Consider the following 25,545-nt stretch of genomic DNA (forward strand, 5'->3'; position numbering starts at 1 on the left):
CTATTTTATTATTGGGCAGCCAATCTACAAAAAATTCATGCTTGGTGCAACTCTCCTAGTCTGGATTGGTGCATACTAGAGGAGAACACTTCTCGCCCGTCCTCTCTGGCGGCTCTAGTTGGTGCCCCTTTGACATCTTCTTATCCTAGTTACATTAAAAACCCAGTTGTGCTTTCTTCTTTGAAAATTTTGAAACAATTTAGACAACATTTCAAGCTTTCTGCTCCCACTTTATGCAGCCCGATTTGCAATAATCATTTGTTCCCTCCCTCTAATTTGGATGTGACGTTTGCCTTGTGGAGGGAGAGAGGCTTGACTCACTTCTCAGATTTATATTTAAAAGGCTCATTTGCCGCTTTTAATGATCTTCAAGTCAAGTATAATTTACCCCAGTCTCATAGGTTCCGTTTCTTTCAGGTTCGTGATTATGCCCGAACACACTTTGATTCTTACCCTCAACGTCCATCAAGTTCACTTCTTACTGAGGTGCTTTCACTTCCCAAGGCCCAGGGCAGGATTTCGATTTTGTATGATCTCATATCTTCCTCAGGGCTGGCCTCTCTTGTGGGGCTCAGGGATAAATGGGAAAGGGAACTTGAACTAAACATGTCAGATGAATGGTGGGAGGAGGCTCTAATCAGGGTTAATTCTACTTCTTCATGTGCCCGTCTAAATCTGATTCAGTTTAAGGTCTTACATAGGATCCACTTTACAAAGGCTAAGCTCAACAGGTTGTTTCCGGATAAGAGTGACACTTGCGATAGATGTGGCGGGTCTCCAGCGGACCATACTCATACTTTCTTTTCTTGTCCAAAACTAGCCGAATTCTGGTCCTGTTTCTTCAAAAGATTAGGCGAAGCTCTCAATATTACATTGGAACCCTGTCCTTTGATAGCTATTTTTGGAGTGCCCTCTGTACCAACCAGCCTGACCAAGAAACATTCTGATGTTGTGGCTTTTGCCTCGCTCATAGCTCGCAGACGTGTTCTGCTACAGTGGAAGGACCCCAATCCGCCTTCTCCTACTTCCTGGTTGAGTGATTTGATGTCCTTCTTGTCCTTGGAGAAGGTGAAATACTCTATTAGAGGCTCAACTGCTAACTTTTACATAAGATGGCAGCCTGTCATCACCTATGTGAATACTCTTCCCTCTCTGGATCCTAGCTGATTCTATGTTCTCATGCTGTGAGGTGGGCACCCAGGGCATCCCTCGTATTTATTTATTTATTTATTTTTTTTGTATAATTCATTTGTTTTTTGTATGTTCGGTTTATTTCATTTAGCTGATTTTATATAGTCTCTTTTTCATCCTTTTTATGTACTCTTGTTATCACTTACAGGTTTTGTTTTGTTTGTTTTATTCTGTTTATTTACTAATTAATTAATTTTCTTTTTACATTGTTTTTCTAAAGTCGAGGGGGGTGGGGGGGTTGTTGGAAAGTGCTGCTCTGTTCAGGTTTTAGCACGCCTTTCTCGGAAAATGGGGGAAAAAAAATACGGAGGACCATGTATCTTGTGTTGGATTTCTGTATGTCATTGGTTCCCAATAAAAATATGCGAAAAAAAAAAAAAAAAAAAAAAAAAAAAATTGAAACACTCACCATTTCGGGGACCTTCATTACAGGTGTCTGCTTGGAAAGTGACAGGTTAATGCAGCGCGAACATGGCAGCGGCCACAGCGAGGGCAAACTGGTTGTTCTGACTTCTCAATTCAACAGATGAGAAACCTGTTGTTGCTTGTTTTGCAATTACGTTACCTCAGAAATGGTGAGTCACTGTTGCTAAACAACCTCTGACAGAAACATAGCGTCTCCATATATGTTTGATGGTGAGAAAAAGGCCAACATTTGCTTTTCTTATTTCTAATGTAGAACTGTTTTAAGGGTTGTGGTAAGGATGCAGTAAAAACACCTGCACATAATCACAACTTCAATTCAGTGTCACCTCTGCAGCACGTGGGATGAAGGCAAATGTGCCAAACATGGAAAAATATACCTAAATCATCAAGGGTGGGGAGGTGGAAGGATCTGCTCAACGACTGGTTAATTACTAAAGGGCATGCCATATTTTTGCAAAATTGGATGTGACTGGAAAGCACAATATTGAGAAGAATCTGAGGTTGTGACGAGATCTCATCCCGGCTGCTTTTTCTCTCTTCTGAGCTACACTAGCTGCCGCTAGCATGTTGACATGGCACTTACAAACCTCAGATGAAACCGCTGATGTTCCAGTCATATTCTGAGAGCTGCAGGTTTTTGACAAAGAACAGAAGGAAATGTGTCTTGAAAACGACAATGTGGCATATTAATTATTAAAGTCGGCACTGGATTAAAAAAAAAAAAATCAAGCCAAGTGGCTCAAAACAAAGTTAATTAAGGACAGAAGGATTTAGAGTATCGTTCAGCTCTGAGTCCTGTGAAATTTTCACTCGTCTGACTCTCAGTAGCAGTCTGCGTCAGCCGCAGGGCTGCACCCACCGTTTCATCCAAATTTTGTACCTTGCTTCAGTATCGCTCTCTTTTCTACACCGGCTGCAGACAGAATTAGCTAATAAGCTTATCAATGTTCTCCCTGGCTGTTTATACAGTGTCCAGCTTATCTTGTTAATATTTTTAACTACAATTTCCACTGCGTTCCTGTCTGAGAGACCAGCGCTGGGGACAGATGCTGAAACAGTCCGGCTTCCACCCTCGGTGGGAGACTGTTGGAAATATAAACATATCTTTCAAAGACTTGGAAAGTCATTAAGAGAACATGTTGGTTGCAGACAAGGAAAGTGGTTTCCTAGAGGTGTTCTGCCCTGATGCACTGCTGAGTCCTTGATAACAAACACCTTGTGAGGTCTCCAGTCATTAGCGAGCATCTCAGAGGGAGGGACGACTCTTGGGGTTAGAGGGTCTGTGAGATATTTTGTCTCATTTGCTAGAAGAGAGAGCCTGAGGGCCAGAGAGTGAACATGCTGGAGATCACAGGACGGACTAATTGTTTGTGTCTGGAGACGCACGACTGACTGATCTGTTCTAGTTGTTTAATTTCACACATAACTGATGGCTGATATAACGGATGCCTAGTATTAGAAGAAAAATATGCGTATGTTATGTAGTAGTAGATATGTAAAAACAACATATACAACTAGGCACAGGATCAGATGACACGTGGCTTCCACTTTAAACTTTATTAGTATTTATGTTATAGTTTAGCAAAGCAAACATCCAAGTATGAAGGCATCATTTCATAGAACTGTAATCCATTTGATCTTTAGTATGGCACCACTGAAAATATTTCATGAATCATACCGAAAATTAAAGAAATCAAATCCAATTTTATAACTCGGGAAAGGAAAAGAAGTGATTACCAACAGGTTTTAGCCGTTATATGAAGTATTTCAAAAGTAAAAATTTGGAAAACAATACACAACCAAGATTTTAGAGTTGGACCACCTGCGAAGGTCTGTGAATGGGATTTTTCTTTTTGTCATTTGATATGAAATAAGGCAGATTCTTTCCATAATAAGACAGACAATCTGGAAAGGAGACGAGCAGAAGCGAAGAAGACTGTAGTTATTGTTTATACTGGTGAAATTCAAAGCAATTCTCTGGCATGCACTGGAAATGGCAAAGAAAAGAAGGGAAAAAGGAACTAATCGATTCGTCAGGAGACTCATCCTCGTCTGCGTGTGTTATCTTTGATGTTAACGGATGAAAGGCCAGGGGGTGGCCCGTTACCTTACAGCTATTGGTGATGGAGCAGTTTGTGAGGAGACAAGCTAAGGTGTTAGTGTGTCCCACTTCAGAACGCCTGATATAAGCACAATATTAAACTGTTCAATGCCATAATGATGTTAGCGACGATGTTTGAGATGTAAAGAACTGAGGGATGGTCGATGCAAAGTGTCATCCAACCTGGAGTTTCACCGCGTAGGAGCTGCGTCCTGCGTCCACAGCTCGACCATGCTCTCACAGTGAGTTTCATCAAAGAAAGAACCTGGTTTATCTCACTGAACCCTGCTGACAACATGACGTATGATGCTAACACAGTGAGGTATGGCTCATCTTTTGTGGTTGATATGTTCAAGTCCTATAATTAGGTTTTGTACATACATACATATACATACAGTACATACATACTTCAGGGATGAATCGTTTCCTAACAAAGAGGGGGAGGCTAAGTAAAATTGGGAATGTGAGCATCTTGTGAGTAACTGGTTGTCCTGGGCCAGTGTCAGAACCCACACTGACATGGGCCAGTCTGACACCAGTGTGTTGGCCTTTGCACAGTTTGCTGGCTGTCAGAGGAGGTCGACTGTTTCCCACTCAGCTGGTCATTCTTTCTTCTCAACAGGATCTGGAGAGAAATGGTATAAAACATGTTTAACGGCTTGTAAAAATATTGTTAAATAATCCTGTGCATTTCTCTCCCATAGCACCCAACAATACAAGATGCAGTTTATTGCATTTGCAGTCTTTTATTGTCACAAGTTAACACAGAATCTTAAACTGTCTGATATGATGAGGTATCTTTATTTTATACATTTTATCACAATTTTCTGTTATTTTACCATCCAAAGACTGAAAGCTCTGTTTGAAAATACTGCAATAATAATGTTAAAGGTTTTCAAAACAGGTGTAGTGACATAGTGGAAGAGGATGATTTGATCCCCAGAAACACAAAAATGCGATATGAAGTAATTTGTAGAACCGTAATATTCAATTCAATTCAAAAGTCTATTTCGAACATGATAGCAATGTAACGTACTGTAACAGACATGCTTGAACATACTTCAACACACATTTTTGTTTTTGGTAGCAGCAGCAGTCTTGACGTGGTACTATGAGTATGCAAGTGCAGCCCTTTTAATAACTGCAACAATTTTTAATTACATAACCAGAATCAATAGGATTTTGCTCCTTTTAGAGAATTAGGATGTACATATACAGTTGATGGTGGTTTAACCACATTCATATTTATATAATGAGTCAAGAAATTAGTCTCTTTTTCATCTGGTCATCTACAAAAACTACAAACGACCATGGCCTGTGTACAGGACTGTCTCAGAAAATGTGAATATTGTGATAAAGTTCTTTTATTTTCTGTAATGCAATTTAAAAAAAAAAAAAAAAAAAAAAAAATTCTTACATTCTGGATTCATTACAAATCAACTGAAATATTGCAAGCCTTTTATTATTTTAATATTGCTGATTATGGCTTACAGCTTAAGAAAACTCAAATATCCTATCTCAAAATATCAGAATATTTCCTCAGACCAAGTAAAAAAAAAGATTTATAACAGCAAAACAAAATCAAACATTTGAAAAAATGTATATTAATGCACTCAGTACTTGGTTGGGAATCCTTTTGCACGGATTACTGCATCAATGCTGCGTGGTATGGAGGCAATCAGCCTGTGGCATTGCTGAGGTGTTATGGATGCGCAGGATGCTTCAATAGCGGCCTTTAGCTCATTTGCATTGTCGGGTCTGGTGTCTTTCAGCTTCTTCTTCACAATACCCCACAAATTCTCTATGGGGTTCAGTTCAGGGGAATTGGCAGGCCAATCGAGGACAGTAATGCCATGGTCAGTACACCATTTACTGGTGTTTTTGGCACTGTGAGCAGGTGCCAGATCATGCGGGAAAATGAAATCATCATCTCCATAGAGCTTTTCAGCAGACAGAACCATGTAGTGCTCTAAAATCTCTTGGTACACAGCTGCATCTACTCTGGACTTGATGAAACAAAGTGGACCAACACCAGAAGCTGACATGGCTCCCCAAACCATCGCTGACTGTGGGAACTTCACACTGGATTTCAAGCAACTTGGATTTTGCTCCTCTCCAGCCTTTCTCCAGACTCTGGCGCCTTTACTTCCAAATGAAATACAAAACTTGCTTTCGTCTGAAAAGAGGACTTTGGACCACTCTGCAACCGTCCAGTGTCTTTTCCATAGCCCAAGTCAGACGCTTCTTCCGTAGCCCATTTCCCGGACACGTCTGTGAACAGTGGCTTTTGATACCTGGACTCCAGCTTCAGTCCACTGTCTTTGAAGCTCCCCCAAATTCTGGAAGCGACTCTTCTTCACAATGCTGTTAAGGCTGCGGCCATCTCTCTTGGTTGTGCAGCATTTCCTGCCACATTTCCCCCTTCCAACAGACTTTTTGTGGATGTGCTTTGAAACTGCACTCTGTGAACAGCTTGCTCTTTAAGAAATTTCTTTTTGTGTCTTCCCCTCCTGATGGAGGGTGTCAATGATGGTCCTCTGGACAGCAGTCAGATCAGTAGTCTTCCCCATACTTGTGATTTAGTTTACTGAACCAAGCTGAGTGTTTTTCAAGGCTCAGGAAACCCTTGCAGGTGTTTCGAGTTAATTAGACGATTCAAGTGATTAGTTGAATACCCTACTAGTATACCATTTCATGATATTCTAATATTTTGAGATAGGATATTTGAGTTTTCTTAAGCTGTAAGCCATGATCAGCAATATTAAAATAATAAAAAGCTTGCAATATTTCAGTTGATTTGTAATGAATCCAGAATTTATGACATTTTTGTTTTTTTAATTGCATTACAGAAAATAAAGAACTTTATAACAATATTCTAATTTTCTGAGACAGTCCTGTATGTGGGTGTATGTGTCTAAGAGACGGCGTTGGGCAAGGTTTAGGTGTAAAGTGGCATCTAAAAGAAAGAAAAAAGATTGCATTTGGATATATTTCTACATAACTGAGTGTTACTTAGTGTCTTCATTTTACAAGGGAAGAATAATCGCAATAAGCTGGCATTATTCACTTACATATGGTATCATATTTTGTTAACTACATTTTGCCTGCTATAAATGCGGCAATAAATGTATACTTGAGGTGACACAGCTCCTAAATTTGTCAACAAACGCTGAACGTTATATACTTTGTGAAGATCAATATATATCAGCTGGCTGTGTTGGACTGCATTATCCTGCGCAGGTATACAACGTTAAATGAGATCTGAATATAATTTGTCTTCACACAAACAACGTTGCTTGTTAAGAGGTATGTTTATGAAATGAAGGTTAACCCACGTGCAAATGCAAATCAAGAGGAACAACACGTCCTGTAGCTAGCTAAAGTTTGCTGAAAATGAAAGATTTGATGGAAAATGATGTGGTCCAGACACCTGACACAGAGACTGGGGCTTTATCCATGTACTCTTATTGCAGTTTGAATTAACAGGTGTTGCTTTTGTGAAGATAAAAAAAGAAAGGACAGTCCATTGTGATTCACTAATGTGAATTAGTGAATAAAAAAAGAGAGGACACTCCATTGTGATTCACTAATGTCGTACTTTGGCTAATGTAAAAACAGACGTGATGCGCTGACCACCTCCCTAAAACACCATCCCATCTTGATGCTCACGGTTGTTCAACAACAGGCTCTTTCTTCTCTTGTGCTTTGTCTGGCTTTGTTTAAGCCTCCTCTTCTCTGCACCAGCCCGCAGCTCTCTGCCAATTTATTTCATATGCTGCTAGCTGGTCCTCTTTATTCAACCCTGACAATCTGTTCATAGCAGTTGCTTAATGATTTTTTTCTACCTGGAAACTCTTCCATTGCCCAAATCTGAATCTTGCTTTTTGGCACAACAGCTCTGCGGATGAACACGCGAAAGAAATGCAGGCATAGAAATTTAAAGCACTCTCCACACACAAGATGTCAATATTAATAACAACTGCCGTCTTATTGGCCTAAATCTCAAAAGAGACCCGGGAGTAACAACTGTGTAGTATCCTTATCAAATATGATTTATTGGCACGATTATTTCCCCTACAGTCTGTGGTGGCTGCATTTTAAAATAATCTGCATTGCGCAGTTGATTTATTAAATGTCTGATGGCTGAGTTTGCGGGCAATTCATCACACTCAATCTCCAAAGACGTGCTGACACCTAGATACCAAAATATCAGGGTTATAGTTGCCGACCTGAAATCGGTGGAGTAGATTTACTAATGCATTCGGCCCCGGAGGAGCGCGTGAAAACTTTCTTAGAAATACGGGAGGTGGGGGCCTCTTTCTGAAGGATGGAGGGCGAAAGGGGGCATTACTTGGCTACACAGAACAGAGATTTTTCTGAAAGAGGTGAACTTTAATTCGGCAGCTGTGGCCACTAATAAAAAAAGCCCACTTAAAACAGGAAAGTGTGTTGGATAAGTGTTAGGTGAGTGCTTCCTCCACGCCCATACCTTTGGCCTGACTGCTGTCAGATGGAAGGGAAGCAGGTTCCTTAGAGCTCTCAACATCATCTTTTATCTCCCCTAGAAGAGAAGAGAGGGAACAAGCCTTTAAAAATCAGACAATCTGCTGCCCATCATCCTGTGCAGAGAGGCAGTGACGTACTTCAGTGGCCTCTCTTTTACCAAGCCGAGTGGTTTTATCGTTACCAGGAACCGTCTGAGGTCAGGGATGAGTTTGATGGCACTCATCTTCCTAAACTTTTCCATCAGTATACAGTATATGTGTTTCTATTATATGATCAGAATGCAAATGCGAGTGAGCGGCAGACAGCAGGCTTTCCAGTTCATGTGGAAAACCATCCTCTCAACTCACCTTCATTGCTGGTGCCGGTGTTGACGTCGGATACATCTGCAATGCAGAGCACACATCCACAAGTGCATGTCAGTAATCTCCAAAGTCAATTCATGCACACATATGCAGAGAGTGGAGGGTTTATGAATATCTAAAGGTGAACACAGTCCAAGATTCTGCTGCATATTATCTCAAGTCAAACTTTTAGTTTTTAATAAGTCTTTGCTCAAAAATGTAGATCATTCTCCAAACAATCCCAGAATTCCACAGCAGCGTCATTCTCTTGTCCTGATGCTTTATCCTTCATGCCAGGAATTGTAGTGCCTTCCTGAAGAGACACACTTCACACAAAGAACAAAACAAATGCAAGATGGGAGAGGGACTCATGCAAAATTAATTACAGACTGCCATCCCTGCAAGGCAGCCTGAGACCCTCCTCGCCCCCTCCACACTTCTTCTCCCCCTCTATCCTACTTGTTACCTCTGTAGTCACACAACTCCTTCATCGTCACTCCCCGAGCAAACCTCCACCCTTCCCCCCTTTTTGCAACAACAATCAGCCAAACAAAAGCACATCATAAAAATAACCGCTCTCCCCAGGCGGACTCGTGATAATGTAAACAAATACAACTGCTTAGGCACGATAGAAGAATGAGTGGAATCCAAAAGGATGTCATTGTTCTGTATGTTTATAGCTACAAGTCTGCAGTCAAGTTCACTTAATCACTTAGAGCAAAGCAGGTTCCTGGCTGTAATTCACAGGTCTGGATGCATATGCCAGGTTGCAAAGGCTCTTAAAAGCACATAAAAAAGCTGTGGGGAACATAATACCTTTTGCTTCTGTGGCATATTTGATCAGGAGACTTCCAGCTACGGCGAATGTATTCTCATGCTGAAACACTGAGGAGTGGATTTCACCTTTTGTAGGCACAACTGAGACTGATATTTTGCAAGCAACAACAGTCTCTCTTTTGATCTGCGCCATGGAAATGACCGAAGAACAGAATAATATTAGTGCAAGGACAAAAACGATTTGAAGGATCTCCTGATTACTTGCATCTTAAGTTTGATCGTCAGAGCCGTTTCTAACTGGTAAGAACAGAGTGATACTTTATCTGCGTGCTTATAGTTTGGTGAATTTCCATATACATTTGTGGTTTATTACCCACAAGGATCCTTGTTTTTGTTTCACCTCAAATAATAACTGCTATGAATACCAAGTATAACTCCTCTTGTTGTAACCCAGAATTATCCTTTAATGACTCACGGGTACAGAATAAATTGTTTCACACGTTTTTGACAAACATGGTCGTTTCATGTACATAAAACCTAGTGGGAAGACGTGAGAACGTGCTTGATGTTGGAGCAAAGCCTCCGTGATACGAGCCAGCGTGAGCACCAGCACTGAAGCGCTGGCCTCATTCCGGATGCGCCTTACTTCCCGCCTCCGAGGTCATAACAATTCAAATTCAGTCCTAAGATAGCACCCTCCTCTAATATCCGGCACTAATCGAAACAAAGCAAGAAAGTTCAGAATTTCAATTCATCTGTTGGCCCGGCTTTCCTGCGCCTGCCTGAAGCTCAGAGGGAGCGGCAGCATTGTTCTGACTCGCTCTCTAATTTGGCTCCTGTGTGCTGAGAGCGGAGAGGCTATCATTTAGAAAAAGCTCTGAGAGTGCTGCGGTAAACACATAAACAAGATGGGGGAGAGAGAAAAGAAAAGGGCATCTGTCAAGTTCTGGTGAAGGAGAGGATCAGTGCGCAGAGGGCAGAGAAAGAAGAGAAAAACAGCAGATGGAATTGAGTTCTTCAGCTATAAACTGGCAGACATTAGTTTTTTATTTCTTAAAGATGGGACCCAGAACCTGCTCAATGGTCTATCCGTCTATCTGGGTGTAAGTAGACCTGCTAAAACAGATACAGTAGAGCTATGGAGAAAAGAAGAATGTCTGTAAACATGTCAGACATTGCTTCATAGATAGCAGTGGAGTAAAAAGACTTTCAAAACAGTATCTGATCCCATTCCACATGTGACAAATGCAATCGATGTGTCCTGATATCAAAATAGTCCAGAAATCAAGACAGAATCATTTATAAAAAGAAAGCAGTCACCCGACACTTGAAAAGTTTGTCAAACGTAGACATCCTTGAACCTTTATGATCATCTTTATAAATATTGCTTCAGCCCATCAAAAGTTCACTAAAACATCCTGGAGATAAATCACAGCGAGATGGAGGGCAGAAAACGTGCATGTGCTCACATATCTATAAGGAAGAGGTGGGGGAGGAAGGAAGAGCACCAGGCATAAGTCACCCTTGTATGCAGACAAGCAGAAAATTACATGCCCCCACCTTCCATTCATTTATTAGACAAGAGGTAGTTAGCGTTTTGTTGGTCAGCATTAGTGTACTGCAGCACGAAATTCAGCCGTGGCAGAAAATGTGAAATGAACAGCGATGGCTGGGTGAAGATTTTAAACGAATGATTTTATGAATGAATAATGGAGATTTGATTAGGTGTAGTTTTTGTGCGATAAGCTCCCTCGTTATTTGTCTTCGTCATCAAAGAGCATTTGTCACCATCGCCAGCAGTTCTGCCTTCGCACCACTTTTAATGGCTTTGTCATTTCAGCTCAGTCAGCCCACAAAGGAGGCAGTCCCTGTGGGTCACCCACACAGCAGCTTGGGAACCGGCTCTGCTTAATGTTCCAGACAGGAGCCTTGGGCAGAACAGGAGCTTCTTTTTGTCTCTCAGCCACAGGACATCTCCCAGACTTTTATTCATCTCCTCTTCTTGAGTGGTGATGGAATGAAGAAAAGGAAAAAAGAAAAATCAATGAAGGTGTAGAAGTGCCTGTGCCCTGCAGTGTCAGTTCCCTGGGGGGATTTCTTCAGTTCATTTGATCCCCAAACCGTGGCGTGGCAGGCTGGTCTCCTGTGTTTGAACAGGTCCTGCAGATTTGATCCCGGGAGGATCCACACAGGTGTCCGGCTGCTCTAACTGGAACAGTGAACACGACCCGTTACAATCCCCGTTCAGGAACAACTTTAAAACTACCAGTTGCTGATTGCAAACAAAACAAAAGCAGAGCATGTTCTGTAAAAGCCTGTTTACTGAACTGAATATCTTTAATTGAAATCACATTCTTTCTATTTTGTTTCAGTTTATTTTTGGTATTAGGAAGCATATGTGGGGATTTGCTTTCTAAGTTGGTGTTTATCTTGAGAAAACAACACGTCAGGATCAGTACCGGTGTCTGTAGAAGCTCCTGAGATGGGAGCTAGATTAATCTCAGTTAAGTGGGTGGTCTGGGAGTACTTGGGTCTGCTCTGTATTGGTCCAAGTATATTTAACAATTAACAAAGAGTCGTTCATTGAACTTTACATGGGCTAATAACTTTTGGCCCGACTGCAAAGATAATCAAAGACATCCCTGCTCAAGCAAAACAAGAGTGGGTCTACTCAACAAGTGCCCAACCAAAAGAATTAATGAGCTGATAAATGTGGAAAGCAGCCCATTTTCATATGTTAATGTTAAATTTGTAGTGCAGGCTTGTGGAAACAGCTTAACTGCATGAGCTGCCTCTCTCAAAACAATAAAGCGGGGGAAAAAAGGATTTTGGGGAGGGGGCGTGGTGGCAACATTTGATAGCTGGAGCTTTCTTTTCTCTCAGATGGAACACTGTCTGACAATCTGAGCCAATTAAAGACTACCGAGCTGTGACCTGCAGGCTAGGGAGATGAAAACAAGCCCGCTCAGTAAACACTGTGATCACCCCTCTCCACCGCTGTCCTTCTGAAAAGCCAAGAGTCTTCATTAATATTCTGGCTTGGTTTTTTCTTCGCTGAAGAAGCTGTGGATGCTAAGTAGCATTGTGCTCCCCTGAGGGTTTAGGTAACCTCGCGGTGACGCTTGCGGTGCGCCGGCTCCGCGGTGGGGCGGCTCCAAGTTGGGTCCAGGTCCTCTAAACAAACTGAAAAGGCTCAAGCTCATTACACGGGCCTGGGCCATGCTCGACAAGATGGGAAAACACAAAGTCCTCCGAATGAGTGAAAGGAGAACAGGGCACCATCTGCTTTGGGGGGAAAGCTACTACTCAGCGAAAAGGGAAGATGATTAGAAAGCGGTGTGCGATGGAAAGATAGAAAGTGGGTAGAGCGGACAAGGTGCTGGGGGGAGGGATGAAAGGAAAAAATGACCAGTGGCCAGACTTTGATAAGACACTGCTCGGTGAGAAACTGAGAAGTTGTCTCTGTTGGCCATGTCTATCACTCATAATCTATCTTTTAAGTCTCATTTTATTCCCCGCTTCATCCAAGGTCAGGTGAGACTGTGGTCTGTCAGAAGAGATAAAAAACAAAAAGCCAGATCGCTGAGATTCATAAAGATGAAAGGAGTAAGGGAATAACAGATAAAGTGAGGAAGTGAGAGAAGACAACACAAAAATAGACATGGAAGGGAATAATGCAAAAGAGGCCTCCCCCTGTGTGACCTACATACCTGCTAAATCTGCTGTCAGTGGTGGCCTGCTCCTCTCTCATCACTCACTGAAATACTTTACATAATCTTTAGACTCCCCCTAGTCCTGCTAGAGGGCCCGCTGCAGGCAGCTGCGCGCTGCTGTTTTCAATACCTTTTGTGGTTTGCTATATCAAGGCATGGACCGTCTCGGGGAGGGAGCGGTGAGTCTGGCGCTAGGTGATGTAGCCACTGTGATACATTAAAATGGGACATGCCACAGCTGAGGGAGGCGTGGAGGCAGAATATTTGCAGAGGATGTTGGTGTGTTCCTGATGGTAGGGCATGCTTTGCAGTTGTGTATTGATTTGCAGTTATGAAGTGATGCCGCTTTGGAAGCGGCTCAAGGTTTTCCACAGTACCGTGAATCGGACGGGTCAATTAATTCAAAGTGCCTGTCGAGACTGCAATGAACCCAAGAACCCTGAGCAGAGCAGCTGTCCATCAGCGAAAGGTCATAGAGAGACAGCGGCCAAACAGGAGCAACATGTGTATGTGCCAGCAAAGGAGTCTGGGATTGATAGAGATCTAACTATTGGCAATTACGACGTTGAATCAGTCTTAAAAAATTCAGGATTTCTTCTTCTCTGATGGCTGGTCTTTTTTGAGCTGTGACATTTTCCGTGATCAACTTAAAAGTTGCCTCGTAGCGTTTCACGTAACATGGAACTTGATTACATCATATGAACTGCAAATACTAATTATAAAGAAAGAAAATAAAAGACGGGTAAGTCAAGTACATATGGAGGTTTGGGTTAAGGGCTTAAAATCCCGGTTGCATGCCTGGCTTTCAGAGAACATTGCTGTCAGTATTTCTTCTTTGTTTATTTCAAACTGAAGTAGCTTCACCATCAAATGTTCTTCAGGCAAGCCACACCGATATCACACATCTGTCAAGTAGCGTCTCTTCTGTCTGAATGTGTTTTGTTAGGATGTTCATAATGTGTGTGTGCGTGTGTGTGTATGAGAGTCTGACTAAAATATGTTGCAGACTTTTCAAAAGCACATTTGTTGCTGGCTGACAAATTCTGCCCGTGCTCAGAATTGATTCATTTACCATTTTTGTGAACCAAACACTGGGTAGAGACAGGACGAGAGAGCTGATCAAAAGAGGAGCTTCAAAGCAGAACAGAGAAGTGTGTCCCTTGTAGCCTGTTAGATGCAGCTCATTTTCTTTGAAACAGGCTTCTGGGCCAGAGGTGACCAACATAATGGACGGTATGCTACGCACAGCTGGTCTAGTCTCTGCAGCAAAGTGACCACAGTTCTCTGTTCCTCATCAAAAGAGAGACATTACAAAATGGAGATGGGGGTGCCATCTGGAATAACATATGATCCTAAAAGAAAGATCAACATCACTGTCAATCAATCCTCTGAGCAACTTCATTAGTCACCATGGCAACAAAAGCCTGTCCCCACCAATTCTTATCACACTTTATTCTTCACGAAAACATTTGTGTCAGTCATTTGTGGTGATTCGCAGCTTTGGTTTGTATGTGCTTGTTTTCTGAGTCTTGTAGCATTTTATATTAAATATTATTGCCAACTCAAGATTAATATTTTCAAAAATAGTAACAAAAACTTGACTTTATCCATATTTTGTGCCTGTGTTCTCTGCAGTATTGAAAAATAACCAAATGGACCTCAAAACCTGATGACAAAATGCACCATTGAACAGTGTATGTGGGCCGTTACATCCCTCCGCAGGATCAAGGAACTTTAAAAACATAACATCAGTTTAAACATAACAAAATCAACAGTAAATCAGTTTGATACTGTGTAAAACGTCATTCAGATGCCTTCAGACATCTCAGCTGCCAAGCTCGCTGTCGCTATGACATGAAAATGCCACCTTATCCACCTGTAGGAGGGTAAAGTTGTCCCCCCCTACATATCTATGAAACCCTGATGATGACTAAATGGAGACTAAATGTCGAAACTCACGTAGTAAGTGTCTAATATTTCCACTGCGTGAGATATCTGACTGAAGTAAATTTACAAAAGAGAGCAAAAAAAGTGAGGTACATGAAACTGAGAAGGAAAAGTCAAATGAAATCCAGCCACAGAGGTGCTTTAAGGCTGATGACTGAGGATATCTACTCGTGGCACTCACACAGTCCCGCAGCATGACTTAACTTTTACTGGCATTATAAAAAGCCTCGCCCTGAGTCTTCTGCCGGGGCCAACCTGTTCCCTAAATGAAAGGCATGTTTATTTGTATCATACATTTCATATTCAAAAGCATCTCGATAGGGCTTCAAATCCCAGCGGGGGCCTCTCTGTGTGGAGTTTGCATGCTCTCCCCGTGCTTGCATGAGTTTTTTCCGGCATCCTCCCACAGTCCAAATAAAAGGTTATTTGGTGGTTCTTGGAGTGATTGTGACTGTGTGTTGTTGTTCGCCTGTATGTGGCCCTGCGGCGGACTGGCGGCCTGTCCTTTCACCTAAAGAGAGCTGGGCTCGGCTCCAGCAGCCGCCCCGCAAGCCTGAATAGGAGTAAGCAGGTAGAGATGATGGATAGATAATTGCAGCATATGAAAGCAGAATAATTATAATAATTAATTTCAAAGAAGCAATGCTTGCAAAAATTGCAAAACTTGGTTCAAACTTAAGCTCCAGGGGGAGTTTATTTCCATGAATTTCCATGAAATAAAAGCATGAATGAGCTTTTCCAAATCCTTCTTTGACATGATCCTCATTATGACTGTTTTTAAGATGCCAGACTTGATAACTTACAGCTTTTCATGAGGACATTGACATTAAGATCTTGATTTTCAACTGCCTTTCTTTACTACTAAAACTAATTATTTCTGTCTTTTTGTTCAGTTGAAGGAAGTTTTGTTTCATCCAGTTGTTTACTTCCTCGAGGCATTGACACAATACGTGGATAGGACCGTGGTCACACAGTGCTACAGTATACAGTGTTGTGCCACAAGTTAATTGTATGCTGACAGCTCCTCGCTACAGGAAACCGTGCATTTCTGCTTCAAGATTAGATTTACATCTCTAGTATCCCATTGTTCACAAAACACCAAGACAAAAGGGCACAAAACAACCAATTAAGTAAAGCTCAAAATCCTTTTTTGCTACTGCAGATGAAGAAACAGAAATGCAAAGTGCATTTCAGCAACAACAAATTCAGAACTGAACACACAATTGAATTCTGGGAATAAATTATTCAAGCTGCCAAAAAGAAGGAGATGCAGAAAAAAACAATCCCATTTGTTTGAAATGGATTACTTCGAAATTCTACTCTTTGTTGTCGACGCTTTAACAGTAAAGAGCAGCCATACAAGGTCAATACGCTGTGGTGGTTTAGCATGCAGCCGCGCACTGCTAGTGGCAAACCCGCTGAAGAAGAGCCATTTGTGTCAGCTTGCTGTTTGGTTCACTCAAGCTCTTCCTCTGAGGAGGTTAAATACCTAAAAATCAATATCATCCCCAGATAACAGCAACAAAAAGAACAGAACTTATTCCCAAGACAGCTGTTAAAAAGGGATTTTTGCGCCTCCATTTTTTGTTTGTGGGTCTTTGATGGCACATAGTTGAAGCATAAAGTGCATGTGGGTGTACACCATATGGCACTTATGAATGCAGCTGGGCTCTCTGCTCAGAGCGTCATATACAGTGAGCTGTGAGCAGTCGCGCCACAGTCACGCTGCTAAATAAAGCAGACGCAGCCATCAATACTGTATGTGCAACACATCCTGGCCACCAGGGCTGGGGGGGGAAGACGGGGGGAGAAATCAATGAAAAGAATGCAATCAAATGGCGATGAACAAAGGACAACTTGGATGGTGATGATGAAGTGGAATTTACTTGAGGACTAGTGATGTTTTCAACAACGCAGCAGGTCTGAAGGGAGAAAAGAAAACCCGAGGAGATGAAAGGCGAGAGGAGCGCGGGGAATGTCAGCTCATGTAGCGGTGCCTCGTCTCGGCGCTGCTGAGATCTTTGTAATGGCCTGCTGGGTTTGTCTCTCCATCTCCACTCCAAAGTTTGACCTTCCTGGCTTTTGTTTGCTAGTGCAGCGCCATTAAACTACCATTATAATCGCTAAAAAATGGGCTATTGATGTTGTTTCAATAAAACACACATTAATTTTGATTTAGTTGGCATCATCTTAATGGCAGATGTTTGTCCTTCAGGTTCTTTTTGTTTATTAGTTTATTTGGCTGCCTTTCACTACTCAGTAAGTGCTCTTTTTATTGTCTTTTTTATGTAAAGATGTTGTGATGACATAACTATCACAAATCCTGTAGGCCAAGATAATCATTTGAAAATATTACAGCGTAACAGAGCTACTCTCTGCTAATTGTCTGTCTGGCGTGCATCCAGCCACCCCTGTGCAGCAGTCTCAGCAGCATTCTTACATAGTTAAGGAGCTGCTTTCATCTTATGGTCACATAGTTAACCTATATCAGAGGGCAGCTTCATCAAAGGCGGGAAGAAAAGGGAGCACTTACATAGCAATGATAAGTAGGCAAATACTGAGCAGAATTGTAGGAAGAACCCTGTCGTTAAGTCACATTTTACAAAGGCTCTGCTGATAATAAGCACATTATGAACTGACTGGCAGTATAATATCCTGTCACTAACCAGATTCAAACCTTTTTCTGGTTTGTGCCCGTGCATCTTAAGTGATGCAAGTGGTTTAAAGGTGAAACGTACTCAAACTTGATGGGAAAGACGGATGAGCTGCTGATACGACATTGAATCTGTGCAGCCATTAAATCCCACCTTAGGAGCTAGGACGATAGCTTCTCCTCAAGCAGAATCACACTGCATGAAGGAAAAAACAATATCTGTTCACAACTCAGATTTATTTATTCCTAGCTTTAGGCACTCTCATTTTAATTTATGGGTGTTGCGTTGAGCCCACTCTCACAAGTCACGAGAACGAGCCTTGCAGAAAAGATATTCCAAACACAATCACAATGTAGGCCCCATTTTCATTTTAACGTATGCTATGAATATTCATACATATAGCCTGCTTGGATTCTGATTCAATTTGGAGAGCCTTTATAACATCCCAACTATCAGGCAGAGAATCTCATTGCCTGTGCAGGGCGATATCTAATCCACATGATTCATATGGCGGAGCATGCAGCTTGATTTGAAATACAAAATCTCCCTCTGTCTTCCTCCCTGCATATCCATTTTCCTTCTTACATATCTCGACTCCACAGGAATAGCCTATTCTTGAGATCAAAACCCACAGCATGTATTTCGTATATACTGTTTGGGTTACTGCATTGGATTGCATTTGATATTGTATTCAAATCATTAGCAGAGGAAAGAATACAGTAACTGCAAAAAGTGATCGGGATTAATATTTACTGTATATGATATGAAAAAACCTAAGTAAACAACAGATGGCATCGTTTGGTCATGCGAACTAAAGTTGCAAATGACCTGTACAGTATCCTAGATTTTCCTTCAGTGTGTGTGTGTGTGTGTGTGTGTGTGTGTGTGTGTGTGTGTGTGTGTGTGTGTGTGTGTGTGTGTGTGATGAATAAATTAACATGTTACAATGATGATGGCAGTAAAAATGAATAAAATCAACTTTGCATTTCTTAATGGGATAGAATTGTGACTCACATCATGCTTCCATAAGTGGAAAACTGAACTGTGCGAGAAAAGCGCGGTGTCAAGACCGGTGACGACTGTGCTTACCAAGGTGCAAATGCAAAACTGAACACGGTAGAACATCTCTGTGTATGACATTTCCTCCCATGTGTGATGAGCACAGTGTGACAAATTCAGAATGAGGTCAATCAGTGAAGAATCCTGGTATGATAATGCTGGACAAAAATGTATGAAGGTGATAATTATGAAATGAATGCATCCGAGACCGTAGAACCTCAGTTCCTGGTCTCTTGTCAGCTGCAGTAAATAGAGCCAATACTACTAAGAGTCAATTTACACAACTGAATGATTAATTCAAAAAACAAACAATTCACAACAAAAGCCAACAGTTGTATCCGTCTGAAGGGTTTTTCCGCGATCTTGAACTTAAGGGGGTCAGATCTGACGTCCTTTTTGGCCACTGATAGCAAGTTGGCGGTGAGTTAATTTTTAAAATATTGATGTATGAGTTAACACTCTCACCCTGAAGATAAAAGGAACAATATCAATGAATATCAAAGATTTATAATAAAATAAGATGTATGTTTTTGACTGAGGAAGTTACACCTTGCAAATGTAAATCAACTTGATTTTAAAAAGATCAATTTCTTACTCATGACAGACTAAAATATCCAGTATAGAGTATTTCAACTTTAATACAGAAGAGCAGAGCTGCCAGCCATTATTTTTGTTTCCTCTTAATTCATTTGATAAGCTTAAGTTCAAGTCAAGTAAGTGCTTCTTGTCATTTCAACCATACACAGACAAGTACACAGTGAAACAAAACAAGGTTGCTTCAAGACCTCTTTGGTGCAGCGCAGAAAACAACACATGACTGCACAATGCAGATAGGACCACACAGAGTGCATAAAAATAAAGGCTTTAGGAACACAACAGCAATTAAAGCAAGAGTGCGATACGATTCAGCAGTGCAATGCAACAGAGCGGGACGGGATAACATACAGTGCCGTCGACTATCACCGCCATACGAGTGTTTGAATATAGTATTTTGGCAGGTACTCTATACTAGCAGCTAGTCAATGTGCAAAAATGACAAATGTCAGTTTCAGATTTAGATAGACAGATGCTTTATCCTGTCACTTGCTGTTTTGGTATTTAAAAAAAAAAGACCTGCCCCCTTTTCAAATGATTTTTATAGCCGACATTGCAGATAGATTTGTGAAATAAGTCATAGGGTGCACAAAGTTATCAGGTACTTTCATCAGCTAAAAAAACTCCCATAGTGACAGTGATACAATCTAAGTCTATATAGATCAGTTTAATCTTAAGGGTAGCAGATGTTTTATTCACTCGGAAAATAAAGGACTCTCTTTTGTTGTTCAAACTGACCACACGGACACCACAATGCTCAAAGCTTGTGGCCCTGAAATGTCCCAATTGATTGGGTGTGAGTTTCCCGGGGAGTGATGTCTAACACCTGGAGATGAAAATATAATATATATACTGATGGTAGCATTAGTCCCAATGAGCAGCCTGACGTCTGTACAGGACACGAGGTATTTACATATCCATCCAGACAATGTCTGCTCAGGGAATGCCTTGCATCTTTCAGGAAGACAATGGCCCATACTGTGTCCATTGCAGAGTCCAGACATGCCTCAAGTGCAAACCTTTCACCTGATGAAAACATCGGGTGGATCATGAAATGCAGGTCGTGAGACAAAAAAGCTCAGGACTGTGGAGCTGCTCGACTCTCATGTCAGACAAGAATGGGATAAAGTTCTTCTCCTTCAGAAGAGGGAATGCTCTGCACATTGCCCTGTCCCAATTTTAGGAGACACTGCTTTATTTTCTTTGTTTAATATGGTGCATTCCCTCACTTTCAACATTTGATATGTTGTGTTATAAATTAAATATAGATGAATAATAACTTTTAGTCAACATTTAACACGACGTCCCCACTTTTTGAACTTGGGGTTGTACTTCATTTATTAAGTACTGTCTTTTAAATGAATATATTTCACTGGAAAGAGTACCGTGTAATGTGTTGTAGCAGTTGTTTTTTCTTTCATAAACATTTTCAAACACATCTGTCTTTTTCTCAAGACAGACATGAGGGAATGCAACAAGAAAACATTTGCAGGATAAATACATGATTTTGATCTAAAATTTCTAATACCTATATGTCATAATCACTACTTGAAACGTCATCATTTCAAACACATACCAAACTACCACGTACGTGTGTGTAAAGTATCCAGCTACTTCATATTGCTCTTTGATTCATCCTCATTCCTCTCGTCATGTGGGGCATTTTATTATTCCTTTCATTGAGGCAGATTTAACCTCCACGGCCATGAGTAGAAAGCCTGATTACAGTTATTATTTTTAATAAAAGGTATTGGCACTGGAATAATTTGGTCTTGTCCTGTGAATAGCTGGTTACACATGGCTAAGCTTTGGTGTATTAGCCTGCATGAGATTCAATATCTCAGACAGTTTAGGTCTGCAGTCTGCACAAGGCCTCGCTTCGCTATACAAAAATGCAATCTGTCTGCAATCAAGACTGACACTACTGTTTACTATCTGACAGTCCTGCCACACAGCACACAGCCCAGAGTATGCCAGACAGTGACAGACAGTGGCAGGCTCAGGCAAGACACAGGCAACGGGCCGGAGTGATGCTTTCCAGTGAAGAAAAGTGTTGGCAGATATATTCCAATGGCTTTTCAGGGAGGATGGAGAGGGCTATCTCAGATCCATCAGGAGGGTTCACTCTCACCCCAAATTAATTGAATGTCATTCAAAGAGAAAGTGAAACGGAAGAAGACCTTTGTGTTGGTGCAGGGGTGGGAGAGGGGCGGCCGGGGTTCAGAATAGACTTAATAAGTAAAAAAAGGGACAAAGAAAAAATGAGTGGTTTGTAAGGACCACGGGCTAAAAACAGAGCGATGTGCAAGTTCAAGTAACTGCAAAGCAACCTAGATGAAATAGAGATTCCTTAAAATGTCCGTGTCCAGGAGCCTAGACTACAGAAAAACAACATTTCAATCCCTCTGTCAATACTCCCCGAGTCCTCTACCATGTAGCAGAAAGCCTCAGCCAATGTGACCCTCCCCAACACAGACTCTCCATAAAGAGAACAGAAGAAAGTATTTCCCCTTTGAAACACTTGAAATAAACAATGCTGAATCTTTGCTTAATTACAGCACAAAATGTCTCAGCAATTACCCAGTGCATGCATGCGGCTCAGAGTGAGAAACAGCATAAGACTTTTCAACTGTTGACAAAAGGCTGGATCTTCATTGCAACTTCCTAAAATGAAAAAAAAAAAAACAACAAAAAAACGCCCTTCTATTGACTTTCTCTGCTTTTCTGTTACACAAATCTTTTGCATTGAATTTCAAGTCCACACCGGAAGAAGCAGAGCAACACAAGTACGTCTAAGACTGAAGGTACACGGTTTTGAACGTAACTGAAGCTGCCACAGCCCTGACCACAGGTGTGATCGCACTGGGGTTTACACTGGAAAGCTACACCACATCACTGCTACACTGGACATGGGAAAGTGAACACAGAAAGGGGAAATTCATCATATTCTTAACAAAACATAAATTTGAATCATTTCTGAGTTAGGAACTGTTCACGTCCATAACAAAATCTATTCCACTTTGCTATAGTTGTAATATTAATATTAGAATCTGATGATCGGTTGTTCCTAGCATTTCCATCGTGGCTCTGTGAGATGTGTTTTGTCAGCCCAAGCTCCCTGCAGTGCTTTGTGTTTCTCGCACCGATATTACATGGATGATGAAGTAGATCTTAGATGCCCGAGATTGATTCCATGTGTAAACCAGTGTTACAAGCAGCAGACAAGGAAAGCAACACTGGCCATACTAATCCAATACACATGTGTACACACAAATCAAACCGGACAAGGAAATCACATTGATAGAAAGTCACTCATTCAGACTCGATCAGTTTCAATCAGATCACGTCAAATCAAATCCTAACAAATCAGATCTTACCTTCCATCGCCACAGTGGACTTCTCTGTGTCATCATCCTCTGTTTTCGCAGCAGATTGCTCTTTCTCCGCTGGAAAAAAAAAGGACCTTTTGTTGTGTTATTTGTTACAGGTGCATAACACTGGTGTCTTTGACAGCTGATGGCACCCGCATGTCTGGAAAGATGTTTTCGATCAGATCAGATATGTCTGACCTGTAAAGCTTTACTGCATAAAATACAAAACAACATAAACTGATGGGATGCTTAAAAATCTAAATCAAGGTTTTGCACTGCCAGTATGAGAAACCAGGCATTTTTGTGAATAATCTTAATGTAAATTGTGGTAGACATTTCCTAGAGATTAAAAAATAAAATCATCTTGCACCGAGGGTGGATAAATAGTTTAGTGTCTGATGAAACACTTGCACCATGTTTATTTAAAGTCATCATCGTGACCATGGTTTCAAACAGAAACAGAAGGAGAGCTGACTGGCTTTGGAGGGAAGAGCCTGCTCAAAAGCACGGAGCTCACCAATCAAAGCAGACCGGGGTTGTCAGGGGAAATCAGGGTCGGCATCAGAAACACTACAGCATTTTCATACTACACACTAGGACAAATATGTTAGCGCCCTTCCACTTACAAGAAGGTAAAACTCACAATGGTCCCTGAAATAACTTATATAATATTGAATAATAATATAATGAGTATTGCCTAAAGGAAATCAGACATTGCTTTTGAATTGTCCTTTAACGGAACCATAAAAAAAAAAAAACAACTTAATGAAACTGGCCAGGACAAATTATTTGGTACACCGAGAAAAGATTGAAAATCATTTACCCTTAGTGACATGTTAAACTTAACTGTGGACCTGAAATGAACATAACAAGTGTCTTCAATCTTCAGTCAGTCAGTCAGACTATTTAAAGGGTTAAAAAGTCATTATTTAGCTGTTTGGTATGGTGTTCATTACGCTGAATATGGACCAGAGAAAGCAAAGAAGAGAGGTGTCTTAGGAGATCAGAAAGACATTTCTAGAGAAGCATTTTAAAGGTAAAGGCTTGTTGTTGTTTAGGGTCCATGGGGCTGTAGCCAACCTCCCTGAATGCGACCGCAAGAGTAAAACTAATGACAAATTGAAAAAACAGATAATACAAATGGTAACCACAGAGCTCATAAGAACCTCCAAAGAACTCAGATGACACCACCCATCACTGCTTGAGACAAAGATGAAAGAAAAAACTGGAGCTTTTTTGGCAACCCACATCATCTCTTTGTTCACGGATGCAAAAATGAATCGTTCAAAGACAAAAATGCAGCTACTGTGAAACATGGAGGAGGCTCGCTTATGTTCTGGAGCTGCTTTGCTGCGTCTGGCACAGAGTGTGTAAAATCTGGGTGGAGTTGAATGATATCTCAAAACTATCACAGTATTATGGAGTGAAATGTGGACAGCTTAGTTTCAGGTGCAGGTCATGGGTCCTCCAACAGGATTATGACCTAAAACATGCAACTAAAAGCAGCCAAGAATGGATAAACACTGGACATATCTGAAGTGTCCTATGAGCCCTGATCTAAATCCTACTGAACAAGTGCGGAAAGAGCAGAAACATGCAGTTTGGAGAAGAAACCCTTCAAAACTGGGACAGCTGGAGCAGTTTTCTCCCGAGGAGTGGACTCAAATACCCGTCTCCAGGTGCAGAAGTCTCATTGAGAATTGCAGGTGTCTCTTGATTGACTGCCTTTGAAAGGTTGTGCACATTTTTTTAATATTATAATTATTCTCTTGAAACGCATTTCAAAAGCAATGACTAATTTTCATGAGTCAATTCTCAGTAAATTATTATTTACTACTTCCGACAGAATTAAGTTGTTTCAGGGACTATCGTGGGTTAAATCGTGAATTTACTGTTATTCATCTCCCAGCGTACTTTGATTTTTTAACTGCTGCCAGTGAATGACTGAACAGGGAGAACATCTGTTTTCTTCGGTGCATATTTTGTGAATATAATGACACAAAAGAAAATCAGACAATCACCTGAGTCTTTTCAGTTCTTAAAAACATATCTAACACCCCCACACCGCCTTTATGAATATACCTTTGTCTTCCTCGTTAATGTTGTTGATGCCTTTCTCTTCAGTGTTTTCTTTCTCGTTGTCAGTGGCCATATCTTCACCTTTGTCTTGGTTTTCAAGTTCATCGTCACACTGCTCTTGATTTGGCTCCTCTTTGGGTGGATTTTCGTCTAGAAGCACACATGATAAAAGGGAATGATGTTCCGAGTGATTCACCGTGGCACAATGAGACAAGGCCTTCACATTAAATCCTGCAACATGTGGCGGCGAACAAGAGCATACTTCATTAATGCTGACAGAAATCTCTCAGAAACATTTCTCACACAAACACACGACCTCATTTTCAGTGGGAATGGAGTTTGTCAGAGATGAAGAAACTGTCAAGAAAAGGAGAAAACCCCCTGGTGTATTAGCTGGATAAAATGTAAATTATATATATATATATATATATATATATATATATATATATATATATATATATATTGATTGCTGGCTGTTGTAATGGAAAGATGTATAAAGATGTCATTACATGTGAGAAGTTGCACTACTCTGAAAAGCTCAGGTAATTCAAGTTTTAGTGGTCAAATATATACATTACCGGTAATTACAGAACAAGACTGTGTAAAACAAGTAATAAATATACATAGGAGTAAAATATACAGGAAAATGGGGTGATTTAAGTTTTTGCAAAAATAAAACACTTCACAAAGGAACCAAGACTGCAAAACGGAATAACATATTGATTTCCAACTGCAATACACACATTCAAGAATAATATAATGCTGCATTTTCTAATGAATGATCCT

General features: G+C 41.0%; 1 protein-coding gene across 1 annotated transcript in view; it reads right to left on the minus strand.

Moving 5' to 3' along the window:
- Positions 1 to 3,154: 3,154 nt before the first annotated feature.
- macrod2 (mono-ADP ribosylhydrolase 2) overlaps positions 3,155 to 25,545 on the minus strand; it is a 445,260-nt gene continuing 422,869 nt past the window's right edge. Inside the window, exons 14-18 of the mRNA XM_061745838.1 lie at positions 24,763 to 24,909; positions 22,687 to 22,755; positions 8,572 to 8,607; positions 8,208 to 8,279; positions 3,155 to 4,343 (exon numbers count right to left, since the gene is read on the minus strand). Of these exons, the coding sequence (XP_061601822.1) occupies positions 4,321 to 4,343; positions 8,208 to 8,279; positions 8,572 to 8,607; positions 22,687 to 22,755; positions 24,763 to 24,909 (347 nt within the window). The 3' untranslated portion in view covers positions 3,155 to 4,320. The remainder of the gene's footprint in view (positions 4,344 to 8,207; positions 8,280 to 8,571; positions 8,608 to 22,686; positions 22,756 to 24,762; positions 24,910 to 25,545) is intronic.

This window comes from Cololabis saira, chromosome 17 (genome assembly GCF_033807715.1).
Source record: "Cololabis saira isolate AMF1-May2022 chromosome 17, fColSai1.1, whole genome shotgun sequence".
Taxonomy (NCBI): Eukaryota; Metazoa; Chordata; class Actinopteri; order Beloniformes; family Belonidae; genus Cololabis; species Cololabis saira.